General features: G+C 48.6%; 1 protein-coding gene across 1 annotated transcript in view; it reads right to left on the bottom strand.

Annotated features, from left to right (window-relative positions):
• Positions 1-281: 281 nt before the first annotated feature.
• INTS1 (integrator complex subunit 1) overlaps positions 282-14941 on the bottom strand; it is a 32417-nt gene continuing 17757 nt past the window's right edge. The window contains exons 30-47 of the mRNA XM_054180239.1: positions 13590-13844; positions 12804-12963; positions 12143-12283; positions 11551-11731; positions 11344-11467; positions 10753-10871; positions 9585-9672; positions 8372-8598; positions 6693-6816; positions 6109-6242; positions 5284-5476; positions 4905-5032; positions 4346-4458; positions 3416-3529; positions 2379-2449; positions 1767-1858; positions 1540-1649; positions 282-1203 (exon numbers count right to left, since the gene is read on the bottom strand). Of these exons, the coding sequence (XP_054036214.1) occupies positions 1088-1203; positions 1540-1649; positions 1767-1858; positions 2379-2449; positions 3416-3529; positions 4346-4458; positions 4905-5032; positions 5284-5476; positions 6109-6242; positions 6693-6816; positions 8372-8598; positions 9585-9672; positions 10753-10871; positions 11344-11467; positions 11551-11731; positions 12143-12283; positions 12804-12963; positions 13590-13844 (2490 nt within the window). The 3' untranslated portion in view covers positions 282-1087. The remainder of the gene's footprint in view (positions 1204-1539; positions 1650-1766; positions 1859-2378; positions 2450-3415; positions 3530-4345; positions 4459-4904; positions 5033-5283; positions 5477-6108; positions 6243-6692; positions 6817-8371; positions 8599-9584; positions 9673-10752; positions 10872-11343; positions 11468-11550; positions 11732-12142; positions 12284-12803; positions 12964-13589; positions 13845-14941) is intronic.

Here is a 14941-nt window from a genome sequence, read left to right as displayed (position 1 = left end):
TATCAGCAGAATTCCTCTAGGATCATTGCCTTTAGAACACCACAGAGATTCTCTACTAACAAGTAGAGTGCCAGAGGAATAAAGACAAACAAGGTGAAAGCAACCTGGTGACTAGAATTAAGCAAGAACAAGGATATGCAACAGTTCTTGCTCTGGAGTAGAGGGAAGAAAACCACCTCCTTTTCTGTCCTCAAACAACAGCTGGGAAATAAGCCATGACCCTTATCAGCAGGTTAGGACCAGAGAGCAGCGATCAGGAGAGTCACAGGGAGGAACTTGTTTGTACCAAGACTCCACTGTGACAGTGGCCAGCTGCTGGATGTTTGCAGATACAGCAAGAAGTCTGCTTTATTTGTTGTTTAAAGAAAAGTTTTCCAAGGAACCTCTTAAAAGTTGTCCTGTCAGCAGCTGGCCCTGACCAAATTCATCCATGATACCCCAATGACCCTTCTAAACTGCCTCCACTTCCTGCATAGCCTGTAAAAGGCTCTGGGAGCACTTGGCCACGGAGACAGATTTGTCTAAACCTAACAAGAGGCTGAAGAGCAGGGAGAGAGGGATGTCAAGCTGCAACCCAGGCAGCACAAAGCAGAGAAAGGCACAATAGAAACAAAGAGAATTTTAATTAAAAAAGGGGAAAAAAACTCAAACACCCACCCCCAGAAAACAAAAGTGGCCTCTCTCTCCCCCTGCACAGACCTGCGTGTTCCCTCCCACACAGAGAGTGCAGACTTCAAGTGCAAGGACGGGCGCTCCCTTCTGCTCTCCCAGCAGCTCTGTCTTCTTGGAGAGACATAAAAACTAAACAACAAACTGACAGCCACTGCCCCAAGACCCCAGGAAGGAAGTGGTCCCTGTTTGGCACAATGGTCAGGAGATTTTTCTCCCACAACAACGGTGTCTTAGCCGGACAGATTGATCCTTGCCCCCTTCGGATCTTCAGTCAGCACAGCCTCCTTCTCCAGCACAGTCTGGCTGGCTACACCACCTCTTTGATCCTCCAGCACGTGGGTTGAAGTACACCATCTTCTTACAGGGCTTCACTGCAGGTGATGAGTGCAATTCCATTAATAAATATGACTCATGTTCATATCATGGCCTCCATGTGCAGAATCTTCAAGGCCTCTGAAATCTGCGAGCTGGTGTCGATCTGGCCGTACATCCCCACCAGGAAGGCCCTGTGCAGCAACACTGCTGCGTGCTCTGTGAAAGGGAAGGGAAAGACAGCATGAGGACTGCCCCAAGAGCTCCAACATGCAGGCAGGAACAATCCACCAACAAACACTGGGATGAACATCTGCAGCTGTGCAAAGAATTCTCTCCTTCCAAAATCTACTGCAAGAAAGCCTTCCCTGACTCTCTGACAAGTCTGCCCTGTGATCCTCACACCAAAGCTACTACTGATACAGATCCACCTGCATGTTTGATGGCCTGGTCTAGGCAACACTGACCCGTGGCAACTTCCCAGGGAAGCACAAGAACCCAGCTTTGACCTTTGTGAGGCCAAGCATGCACCAAAGGTGGTAGATAACAGCTCACCTTGGCAAAGGAGGGTGTATTCAGGCAGGTTCCTCAGTGCTGTCTGCACCACCTCAAAGTCTCGGCTGCCAAGGCAGTACATGAAGGTGGGAAGGAAGTCTGCAGCAATGCTGGAAGTAAAAAGATGATAGTGTCAGTACAGTCCAGATCACCATCAACAGGCATGCAAGATGGACAGCCTGTGCCCATCAGTGACTCAGGACAGCCTAAGTTGCAGGGGTCCTCACCTGGGGTTGTTCTGAATGGAGCGCAAAGCCAGGCTGAAAGCCAGGTTTCGGCAAGACTCCTCTGAAGAACTCATCAGCTTCTGTAGGTTGGTCTGAAGGAAGATGTACAAACTAGAATCACAGAGCCATCCAGGGAGCACAAACTGTTCAGACCTGCATTACTGCCCTTCCAGCACCATTCAAGCCCAGCACACACCCAGCAGGTACTGGCTGAGCCCAGAAATCCCTCTTTGTAAGAAGGATTTGAACAGTTTAGAGCACCCTTCTGTAATCTTATTCCACGTGGGACAGCTGAGTCTTCCCTAGGCTCCAGTGTTTTCAGCAGAGCTGCTCTGCTCTTTCTTTGCCCCAATACTGGGAAGAGGAGAGAGGGCTAACTCTTCCTCTGCCATAAAGAGCAGCTAAAGTAGGTGACGGCAGAATCCGCACGCAGCAGTGAGAAGGTGGCAGGGAATTAACTGTCCCCTGCCAGAAGGCCTAACTGAAGATAGATTTGCTGACAGGCTGCAACAACCACACAGAAAAAGCAAAGGGGAGTACTTGAGCTGGCTGGACAACACTGGTGAAAACAATCTCACCCTTACAGTGGCAGTTTGAGACACTAATACTCACAGCAAAAAAGGAGAGAATTTCTGGCCTCCTCCTGGACATCTCATCGATGTCTGTCAGCACCTCCAGGATGTCTGGTGGGAGACACATGTTGAAAGGAAAGCAGTGACTGAAGTTCACTGATCCAGCAAGGGATCTTTTTCCTCTTTCCCTACAGATCTAATCTCCCAAGCAGTCTTTTCCCAGCTGCCCACAGAGCTAGAGTAACAGAAGCAGTTCTTCAAAAAAGGATGTGAACAGGTAGGTCATGTAACAGGAACAGCACATCCCAGCCTGCCCAGACACAGGTCACCAGCACTGTCCTTGTTATAATTTATGATTTTAATATTCCTGGCACATCAGTTTTCATAAACTACAATGGTCCTGCCATAGGCAGGAGCTGGAGTGGAGTGGGGTGTGAGGTTTCAAGTCCAGAACACCTTCTTCTGTAACTAAAACATCTTCACAGAAAGCCTCTTCTAAAAATAAGTGTCCAGGCAGGATTTTCTCCCTGTGTTTCTAGTGTGGAAGGAAAACTGTCACCCCCATACCAGAACTTGGGTGTGAACAGTGGGCTCCTGTGCTTTCAGGAGATCTCTGGAGAAGCAGCATGCTGCTCCCATAGGCAGGGTTAACAAGATTTTCTTCCCCGAAGGCCGTTGGGGCATTTCTAACAACACCCTGCCTCTTGTCAGTTTGCTATTTTGCCATCATTAAAGAAGGCATTGCTATCAGCACTCCAGACCTGGCTCAACATGAACTGCAGCTCTCCCTGAATTACTCATACTATCTCCCAGAGCACTTAGGCGACCCTCGAAGAGCCCCAAAGCAGAGGCATTTGCAGCACCGCTGAGCTAAGCGATAAGAGCATCATAGGAAGCCTCTGTCACCGAATCACAGAAGGTTGTGGACAAGTCCATCCAAAACAAAGCCACATCCTCACTGCTGGAGACTTCCAAACACAAAACTGAAACAGGAAACTAGCCTGTAGCTAGCAGATAAGTTGGCATATGTCTGCATTTGCCCTGTGTCTCTGTACAGCTCTGCAGGTCCTTGCTTACCCTCAACCGTTTGGCCTCGGGAGAGCCTCCTCATGTACGGAGCCATTTCGGCAGGAGTGAGAGGAGTGAAGAGAGACACACTGACGAGGGGCAGAGAGCCAGCTGCTGGTTCATCTGGGGAGAGAGAGGGAAAGGTCACTTCTGGCAGTCTCTGTGGTTCTAACAGGGAGACTGGCCCAGCATTCTCTACCACAGTGGTGCATCATGAGCTGACCAGCAATCTTGTACAATACTGTAACACAGTTCCTGGCTCTCGTCTTGTCTCTGGCCTCCACTGCACCCTCTGCTACCCCTCAGCTGACACAAAGAGAAGGAACCTTCCCAAGATGCTGCAATACTCAATGGATTCCAGCTAGAGGAGGGTAGGTTTAGATTAGATGTTGGGCAGAAGTTCTTTGCCACAAGGGTGGAGAGGCACTGGAACAGGTTGCCCTAGGAGCCGGTGGAGTCCCCATCCCTGGAAGTTTTTAAGACCAGGCTGGATGTGGCTCTGGGCAACCTGGTCTAGTAGAAAGTGTCCCTGCCCATGGCAGTGGGGCTAGAAGTAAATGATCCCTGAGGTCCCTTCCAGCCCTAACAATTCTATGATTCTATGATTTTCCCATGTAAACAGCAGAGAAGTGGATGTAATCTTAGGGACTCCTGAGAGTTCAATCCTTAAGTGTGGCTGAGGAAGGCAAAATCCACAACAACGAAACTCTCCCTTGTGAAGAGCTGTTCTTCTGCTCCAGTAGTGATACCACTGACAGGAAATAGATTAACCCATCCCAGGTACTGAGGAGTGCATGAGAGCCATTCTCCACTTTAAATACTCTTCCACTGAGCTGCTACAAGAAGCAAGCACAGCACACAGCCCATCAAAGCATCTGGGTTCCAAAACCTACTGCAGCTTCACCAGCTGGAATAACCCTTCCCCACAGTCAGACTCACCATCCTTCTCCTCATCAGAGCCCCTGTCCAAGTTGCCACTCTTACTAGGGAGACTCAGCCCAGCCAGGAGAGACTTCAGCATTGCTAGGTCACTGTTATCTGATGATAAATCACTGGGGGAAGAGATGGTGAGTTTAGCTTTCAATAGCAATGAGGGCATGAGGACAAAAACCAGCAAATGTATCTACACTAAACCAAAGAATTCCTTGGAAGCAGAAACAAGACTTTTCCTTTCATTGTAACTGCAACTCAAATGCATTTTCCCCCATCAACTGCAGGTGGGACCCAGCAGCCACTACAGAGGGAAAAGACCCTCCTGCTGGCCCTCTGAAAATGACTGCAGGGCACTAGAATGCCTCAGCAGGACATTTAGGCCGTTACATGAGTAGGTTTTCACCTATGAAAGAGAGACTTGAGGGAGCTAGGGGTGGAAAAGTGCTGTATTAATAACTGCTTTGTCACATCCTGTTGCTGTCTTCTGTCTGCTTGGCTCCTGGCAGCCTGACTGTGCAAGCTCTCTGTGAGCTAACCATGGGCTAACTGGAGAAAGGAAGCTTACTGGAGTGGATCTGAGTGCTTCTGCAAGAAGGAGACAGCTGCCTGGGCATTGCAGGTGATGTACTTGTGGATGAACTGGACAAACTTGCTGATGAAGGCAGCCAGGTGCCGCGAGGATTTCCTGTAGTTCTGAGAAAGGATGGAGATGAGTTAACAACCAAATGCAGTCATGCACTGCCCTGTCCTACACCCTTGGCACAAGGGAGCAGTTTCCTGATCTCCTGCCTTCTCTTTAAGCTCTCCAAGGTACTTGACACACTTTTTTTTGTTCTTAGGTATGTGAAGGCCTTCCCTTCCAACGGGCTGGCCCTATTCTACAGGAGCTTCTCCACCTAGCGGCGGGCAGCCTGCACACGGAGAGGGAGGGGGCACTTTCCTACCAGCAGCAGACGGATGAAAGACAGGAGACAATCCCATAGTGCCGCCTGGTGCTCGTTCTGGAAGACCTGCGGCTGCAGAAGCTCCAAGATCCCCAGGACGTGGATGAAGAAGGTCAAGTGGTTCTGTTGCCTGAACTCCTGGAAATTGAGGTGAACGCGGCCATGCAGCAGTGCGGCAATCATCGGCAAGTGCCTGAAACACCGAACAGAAGAAACCCCAGCTCTAGAAACAGCTGCCTAGAAACAGTTACATGTTGTTACACCTCAGCCCCTGGGAAACATCCCTTATCCTCTCTTCTGGATTTGATCCCTGTTGCCCATGTAGAATCAGCAAGCCCCATTTTTCACCCACGTTCAGATCTCTGGTCTCCAAATCCCAGGTGACTGTTTCTGGACAGACACAGAGCCAGAAGAGATGCTGCCTGACTGGAAGAGAGATGACTACAATTCTGTGACTTTATGACTTTGCTGCCCTTTCTCTTGGTTTTTTTACACAAACATGGAAAGTTTAGGCTCGAGGTGAGGAGGAAGTTCTTCACAGAGAGAGTTGTTAGCCGTTGGAATGTGCTGCCCAGGGAGGTGGTGGAGTACCCATCCAAGTGGGGTCTGGATGTGGCACTTGGTGCCATGATTTAGTAGTCATGAGGTCTTGGGTGACAGGTTGGACTTGATGATCTTAGAGGTCTTTTCCAACCTTATTGATTCTATGATTCTATGGATTCTGCCATCATCATGACTGGTGCAAGTTTGTTCCCCTTCTAGGACAAGGGTGGATGCTTGTCAATGAATTCCAGCAACACAGCATGTGAAAGGAGGGAGGGATACCTAAGGAGCAGGATGGGATGAGCCACAGCTAGCTTCCTGCAGGCCATGTTGGCATCCCACACACGGCTTTCTGATGACTTGGAGTCACTGGTGTCTGCGAGGAGGTTAATGAATCTGTGAACCAGGGCATCGAGCTGGAAGAAAGGTAATGAGTAAACAGTTAAGAAGTCAAAGCATAACGAAGCTTCTGTCACTTCAGCAGTGCTTCCCAATTCCTTTCCAGCCGTAGAGGGGGTTAACAAATTACTTTCAGGTAGAATCTGTGAGCAGATCCAGCAGCTGGCACAGGATCTGAAGTCCACAGTCCCTACAGACATCAAAGCAGGATCAGACACCTGCACACTAGTGCTTCACAGAAGGCTTTGGAGCTTGTGCTATTTTATAGAAGGACACTGCAAAATAAACCACATCTGAACTCTGTTCCTGAGGATGCAGGCAGTGAAAGGGCCACAGATGAACAAGGTGAAGAAACCAAAGCAACCCAGGAAGCTTTGGCCAGTCCTGTCCTTTCAGACTGAGTATCAAGGTAGCATCCACTCAGGGTTAACAACAGGAAAAGGGCTGTTCTGTGCCTTAAAGTTTACCTTGCAAGTGCTGCTGTCTCTGGCTCCTTCACTGGTGAGAAGCATCTCAGGCAAAGGCACAAGGAGCTCAGGAAGCTGCAGGTATATCTGAAGCAGAAGGTCCTGACAGCATTTTCCCACAGAGCTGAAGACAAAAGAGAGAGATCAGCCACTGGTTACTGCATCAGCTCAACCAGCAAACATCCCACAGTAGTTACAGCCTTCTTGCATATGGCAAACAGACCACGTAGAAGCCATCAGTAGCTTTGTTTAGTCTTTGCTTCTTTTGGACTACTCAAATCATAAGTCTGCAGGGATCCATCCACAGTCTGTGGGGATCCACTGTTAGGCCATGTGGAGTTAGAAAACCACAGTTAGAGAGGGGCACAGGAGAATAAAGCTCTGCTTACATCTCCAGTGAAGAGTTACTGCACATGCTACTGTCATCCCCATCCCAACTGGAAGAGCAGTCAGAAGAATGACTGTTGAGACCAGCCAGCCTGTTCTCTATACACCTTGCCCTCCACAGGTCCCTGATACAGTCTGTACTGGGAAGCAGCACAATGCAGCTGAGGTTACTGTTTTCTAATACCACCACAAGCAAGCTTAGAAATGGGTCAGTTTATTTCACTGCCACAACTATACCATCTTCCTGTTCTTCCCACTGTGCTAGCATGACTGTCAGGAATCAATCTAAAGTTTCATTCAGCTCTGAGAGGAATCATAAGGGTCAGAAGCAGGAATCATTATGAGCAGTGATTCAAGGGATGAGCAGACAAGAAACCCCATGGTAGGAGTTAGTAATTAAAAATAACCATTGCCTTAAAGGAGAAAAAAACCAACCAAACAAAAAAAACCCCAGGGCAAGCATTTAATCTTGAAGACTTAAAAGCAAAAGGGCCCTCAAAGTTCACTTTTCAAGTCACCCTCCCAGTTCAAGCACCACTTAAAATCACAGAATCAACCAGGTTGGAAAATACATATACATAGAATAAACCAGGTTGGAAGAGACCTTCAAGATCATCGTGTCCAACCCATCAACCAATCCAACACCACCTAAACAACTAACCCATGGCATCAAGCACCCCATCAAGTCTTCCCCTGAAAACCTCCAGTGATGGCGACTCCACCACCTCCCCAGGCAGCCCATTCCAATGGGCAATCACTCTTTCTGTATAGAACTTTTTCCTAACATCTAGCCTGAACCTCCCCTGGCGCAGCCTGAGACTGTGTCCTCTTGTTCTGGTACTGGCTGCCTGGGAGAAGAGACCAACATCCGTCTGTCTACAACCTCCCTTCAGGTAGCTGTAGAGAGTAATAAGGTCACCCCTCAGTCTCTTCTCCAGGCTAAGCAACCCCAGCTCCCTCAGCCTCTCCTCGTAGGGCTTATGTTCCAAACCCCTCACCAACTTTGTTGCTCTTCTCTGGACTTGTTCCAGCAAGTCAACATCCTTCCTAAACTGATACTTCAGAGATCATCAAGTCCAACCTATTACCTAACACCTCATGCCAACTAAACCCCGGCTCACAATGACTTCTTCCTCCCCTAAACCCCTGGGCAAATAGTGTGCACTTTTCATGCAGGCTCTGCATCACAATACTCTTAATGAAGACATGGTGGCAAATGCCATTGCTACCTGGTTGCCCAGGCACAAGTAACTACAACTAGGGTAGACAGTGCTCCCCGTGTGCAGCCCCACCTGCTCCCCCACTGCTGGATGCAGCCGGTCAGATACTCTGTGACTTTTTTTATGCTTTCCAGGTCCCCATGAGAACAACTGAGCAACAAAGGCAGCCGAGACTGGATGAGTGTGCAGGAGGCCTCGTCGGTGCTCTGGTATCTGGTTTCTGCTTCAGCCAGGATCAGCTCCACCATGCTGATCAATTCCGATGCTTTTAGGTGAAGCACAAATTCCTCGCGGCGCTTCTGTAACGCAAGAAGACGTCCAGAATGAATCCACACCAAACCCCTACAGCCTTAGTTCCTTCCAGTCACACCTTCCCCAGCTGGAATGGACATCTCCTAGAATTAGACTTAAGAACTGCCCCATATAGAATAGAATAGAATAGAATAGAATAGAATAGAATAGAATAGAATAGAATAGAACAGAATATAATAGAGTAGAATAGAACAGAATAGAATAGAATAGAATAGAATAGAACAGAATATAATAGAGTAGAATAGAACAGAACAGAATAGAATAGAATAGAATAGAATAGAACAGAATATAATAGAGTAGAACAGAATAGAATAGAATAGAATAGAATAGAATAGAATAGAATAGAATAGAATAGAATAGAACAGAACAGAACAGAACCAAACCAAACCGAACCAGGTTGGAAGAGACTGTTGAGATTACTGAGTCCAACCTATCACCCAACACTATCTAATCAACTAAACCATGGCACCAAGCACCCCATCCAGTCCCATCTATAGCTCTGGAAGCATGCATTACAGGCCCAAATCAAACCTCTCTACCTCTTCACTTCTGAACTCATTTACTCCCATCCCAGCCTGTGTGATGGGTCAGAAACTGTGGTTCAGTCACCAAATCAAATAAATTCTTCTGTGGAGAAGAGGTGCAACTCCTTTTCTTTGTAAGTTTTAGCTTGCTCACCACTGTAGCCTCGTGCTTGGATCTTTTAGCAGATACTGTGGCAACTGCTGCAGAGGAAATGCCAAGTGGGCAAACTTATGTGTGTCATATCAGCTTTTTGGACTGGTAATTGCCACTGTAATATGTAACATAGCAAAGCAGCTAAGTACCAGCTGAGGTACAGGCAGCAGGCTTGGCATGCTGCACCTGCATCACTTCAGCCACCTCTTGGTGGCTGAAAAAAAAGATCAGGCATTGTGAAAGCATTGCCTCTGACTCCATCCAGAGAGGAATCTTGGAAGAACTGAACCACTACCTGAGGAGTTCTTTGGTCCCTTCCCTGCCAGATCCGAGGAATGTGAATGCAGGCCCACAAGAAATCCAGGGATGCAGTTGGGTCAAACCTGCCAGAAGACAAAAGAAGACAGATTTGCAATTAGAGTCAACACAGCCCTCAGGCAGCACACAAACACATGGAAACGTCTCTAAACATCCTGAGCACTGTGAATAAAGAAACATCTGCCAATGTAAAAATAGGATCCATTAAGTCCCAAGAAGGGCTTTGGTTCTGTTCCCAGATTATGACTAAATATTTGTTGCAATGAGCACAGCACAGGGTAGGGAGCTGAACAAATGGCTTTCAGCAAGAGTGTGGCAGCTACACAGAGTCTTGCACTGCAAAACCAGAAGTTGGTCATCAGCACAAGCAACTGGTACCATCAGAGCAGTGTCCCTACTGGCCCAGTGACAGGACCATGTCTAGACACGTGAAGGTCTGTCTGGGTTTGTGCTGGGGCTGTTCGGCCCTGCCCTGACACCTAGTGTACAGAACATCCTACCCTGCTTGTTGTTAAATTGTTAGTGAGCAAGAGACCAACAACAAAAAAGCAAGCAAACTGAAATACCACCAGCTTCACAAGTTCTGCGAGTTCAGTTATGTCCTGAATTACTACCATTAGGTGTTAGCATTCCCTGGTCCTTAAGCAGCACTTTGGTATATGGGAGCAAAGCATAGAAACTGAGAGCTGGGGCTGCTTCTGGGAGCCACATGCAAAGAAGTGGGTTAGGGAAAGACTGGTAATGGAGTTTAGTACAACCAAAAGATCCAGCAGAGCCTGCCCAAGTACAGAGACTGCTGTCAGTTCGCTATCCAAGCCATCTTGCAAAGCCCATGTTCACAAAGATTATCAACAAGGGCAATGCTGGCTGGATTATTCAGCCATTAGCACTTCCTGGTTAGAACACAGCCAAAGCTTTATGTGCTGCTTCCATCAAGCAGCAGGTAATATTTGTATCAAGGTACACAAATCAGCATGACTGGAATCAGCAGCCTTCTCACAAAGCCTTATTTTGGCTGGGTTACATCTGGCAGAAGCACTGTGAAATGTGGCAGCTCTTGTTCTCAGCTTCTGTTTGTTCTCTCTCAGACACAGCGAGTCATCCAACCCAAAACTCCTTGCTGGGCCTGAAAAACCAAGACTCACCTTTGCTCCTGGTTTCTGCACAGCAGAAGCCTGATGCACTGGTGCAGTGTGGTCCAGCTGGACTGGTGAGTCAGAAGAGCCAAGAGATACGGGCGGAAGGAGGGCACCTGGGACCCTGCCTGCAAGGGCCAAACATGGAATAGATGTAATAAGCAGAGGAAGATGTAGGAGACACTGTGTACATTACACAAAGATGATGATCCAGGCAGGCAGACAGCACAGAAAACAACCCATGGATTCAGCATTTGAACTGCAATACTTTATAACAACATGGCATCAGCTGTGAAGTTCAGTTTTAGTCTTAGCTTTGGCATTGCACTTCTGGGCAAACTCCTTATCTGGCCACAAAAATACCAATGAAAACACAGCTGGCTGGGAGGTTGTGGGACTTTGTTGTGTCTCTAATGCACAGCTAAGGAAATGTAAAGAGAAGATGAACCACTTGCACTGAGAAAGACCCAGAGGACCCTATTCTAATCAGCTCCTTTGGAACATGTGACAAAACATAAAACTACCCCAGGCCCTCTTTCCAGGTGCAGGTCAGTTCCCCTGTGCTTTCAGCAGAGCGGTTCTCTGCCCAACAGTTCTTACTTTGTTCCAGGAGAACAGTAGCTTCTGCTGGAGGTCAGGGCAGCTGCTGATCACCTCTGGGTCCAACATCTCCAGCCAGTCATTAAGAAGACCAGAGGAAGGCCCTAGCCAAGCTGCTTCAGTACTGAGGAGAAAACAAAGCCAGTGTCAATGGTGACATCATGAACCCAGATCTACCAGTGAATTCCCATCACTGCCTAGGCTTACCTGCAACTGTCCGGCTCCTTCTTCACAGGTGTTTCTTCTTTGTCCTGGAGCAACAAGGAGCTCACCACAGCAATTGGTTTCATGGCAGGAAATCTGGCAGTGGTCTCAAAAGTAGCCGAGAAGAGGACAGTCAAGAGCTCCTCCAAGTATGGAGACTGAGTTTCAATCAGACCTTGAAGGACTAGCAGAGGGATAAAGGTGACACTTGTTAACTTCAGGAGGCAGTGAAAACCATGGAACATTGTAAGAGTATCATGAAGGCCATCACTCCAGAATTCCTGAGAGCCTGGCTCAGTAAGGAAGAAGGAAGCCATTTCTATCTGGGATAGCAGGCTTCTGCTTCTCATTTTCTTGGTGGAAACCAACAGTTTGCTGGGAGACTTAATCCCAGCCCCAGATCCCAATTTATAAACCCACATCCCAGTGCAGGAGAAGGAGGTGACACAAGATAGGACCAAGTTTAGATCAGCTCATATTTTCCAATCCAGACAGAAAGCAGCTTCCTACAGCCTGCACAGCAGGCACTCCCTTGCTGGCCTGGAAGTTCACGCTGCTGCTGCAAGAGGGAAGGAGAGCAGAAGGACAGCCATACCTTTGCTGATGACCTCTGGCTCCACATTATACTTCTCTCCTGATTTCAGGGTTGCAATGATGGCACGAACCGTGGAGCTGATCAAGTCAGGCTCACGACGGAAAGTCAGAGCTTCGGTGAGGTGCAAGAAACCTCCTCGAACTGCAAAGAAATCACAGGGCCAAGTCAGTCCCCACAGACTTCTCCTCTGCAGGTGTCCCACCTGACTCCAGGCCACAACTACACAAACATACAAACACACTACTCTCCAGTGCCATTTTACCACTTCCATGCCTAATCTCTTGGTTATAGATTCCTCTTCCCAATGGAAGGGAGAGGATAATGAACTCTACAAGCTATGATGTGACCTTGTTCCAGAGGCATTCTCCCATGCTCATCTTTCAGGACTACTGCTAGCATAGAATTTCTGGTCTGAGCAATTTCCCCTGAAAGATCTTCTCTGCTTGGTGAGATGCTACCAGGTGTCCACTGCAAATCCCCAGAGCCAAGCCACTTGTCTGCATCCTCATGGAGTTGATGCAGCACAGCACAAAACCTCTCTTCACTACTCCTAAGCATTACATCTCCAAAAAGCAGCCCACCACACTTCCTGCTGTGGGTGCAGTTCTGTTTCTGTCCCTTTCTTGTCCCACTTTGTCCACAAGCTGCACAATGCCAGTACCATCATTGATCCTGTGTCTTGAGGAGTACTGCACAGCAAAGGCCTTCAGCTGAGCACGCAGAGGACCATCTTCCACTGCAGGGTTCTCCAACCACTGCAGCATCTGCATGAGGACTTTGAAGAAGAGTGAGGAGAAGGCAGTGTCTTGTGGCATGCAGCGCTGGGGAGTGAAGCAAGAGACTTGTTCACACACAATTCAGGAATACAACAGAGCAGGACAGGTGCAGATAGTGGCACATGCTGCCCATACCCAGAGCTTACTCTGTTAGGCCATGGCTCACTGAAGTGAAGGCAGTGGGGTCTAGTGTACAAACGCAAAGCAAAACTCAGTCATCCACAAAACACCTCCCAGTGTAACTAAGGGTAACATGATGAAAGGAACAAGGGATTTCATTGGATAAATCTCAGCCTGCTCTGAAGATTTTCTTAAGGAATTACAACCCTCAGCTCCTGACTTTTCTGCAGATGCCTTGGCAGGCAAGCCATGTCCATGCTACACAACACCACAGACTAGGATCCCAAATCCAACAGAGACTCACAGACTCAAATCCACACTGCTGCAGTTACCCACTGATGTAAGGTTCACCACACCAAACCCCACATGCAGCTCCCATATACCTGGATACCTATGCCCATGCTACCCGAGTCCCTCTGTGCCGTGCTCCTCAGGCTCCATCTCCAGCATCACACAGGTGGAAGGTGTGCAGGCAGCAGATCAGATACACCAGAGGCTTCCCTCCTTACCCCTCTGTTCAGTGCTACAGACTCTCCTCTTACAGCACTCACCTGGTACTGGTGGAGCTGGCGCATCAGCGGGCAGGAGATGAAGTGGTGCCGGTGCATGGCCATCACCAGGGCACCGCCGTGTGGGGAGTTCATCAGCGCCGCCAGGGCCTGCAGGAGCCGCGCGGTGATGCCGCCGGCCTGGCTGCTCCCCTGGCGGACACGAGCCAGCTCCTGCCCCAGGGCCTGCTGCAGCGCCAGGGCGAGCGGGCGCAGGTTGGAGTTCTGCCATCGTGGGTCCGGGTTCAGTGGGAAAAGCTGGTAGGAAATCAGTTCATGAGAGCAAATCAAACCTGATCTAGTGATCTGGTGTGAGGGGTCCCTGCCCATGCTTCTATGACTTGCTATACCATAAACATCCTGAGGCAGAGGACTGATTTACCTTGTACAACCATACTGGGCTAACTGGAACTTCCCACCACGGCTTTTTCAAGATTTGAATCATAGAATCATAGAATTGTTAGGGTTGGAAAGGACCTCAAGGATCATCCAGTTCCAACCCCGCTGCCATGGGCAGGGACACCTCACACTACATCAGCTTGCTCAGAGCCGCATCCAGCCTGGCCTTAAAAATCTCCAGGGATGAGGCTTCTACCACCTCCCTGGGCAACCTGTTCCACTGTCTCACCACCCTCATGGTGGAGGTTTCTTCCTAACATCCAATCTGAATCTACTCATTTCTATTTTTGTTTCCAGTCTCCCTAGTCCTATCATTACCTGACATCCTAAAAAGTCCCTCCCCAGCTTTCTTGTAGGGTCCCTTAAGATACTGAAAGGCCACAATAGGTCTCCTTGGAGCCTTCTTTTCTGCAGACTGAATAGTCCTAACTCTCTCAGTCTGGTAATGCCTGGTACAGGAACACACACAGCACCTATGCAACCCCACCATGACTATCAATGCTGACTCTGTTGGGGAATCACCATACTATCCAAACACAGGCATCCAACTCGGCCAATTAATTCTCTGTAGCCTCCTTCTGGAGTCAATGGAGAGAGGGAGGCCCTGCAAGTAGACAAGCCAGTGTACAAATGCTGTTTGCTGCCGAGGCCCTGCAAAGCACTTCACAAAACCTCCCTCTACTGCTGAAAGGAAAGGGACTACACACAGAACAAACAAGGTGCTGAGACAGTAACGGGCTAGAGTAGGTGCTGACAGCATTAGGCATGACCAAAAGCCACACCATGTTCAACCTACAAGAAAAAACATCCTTCCAGCATCAATCCCACCAGGCTGTAATGGCACAGCCTCACTGCATGCAGGACTTCTGTACTTGTTGCCTGCAAACCCTGCAGGAGGAAGGGGTCAGAAGAGGCAAATAAGAGAAATGGATTTTGTAAAGCTGCTACAGGGAAGC

The sequence above is a fragment of the Dryobates pubescens genome, chromosome 4 (assembly GCF_014839835.1).
Source record: "Dryobates pubescens isolate bDryPub1 chromosome 4, bDryPub1.pri, whole genome shotgun sequence".
In the NCBI taxonomy this organism is placed as follows: domain Eukaryota; kingdom Metazoa; phylum Chordata; class Aves; order Piciformes; family Picidae; genus Dryobates; species Dryobates pubescens.
This window is presented reverse-complemented; position numbering and strand designations above follow the sequence as displayed.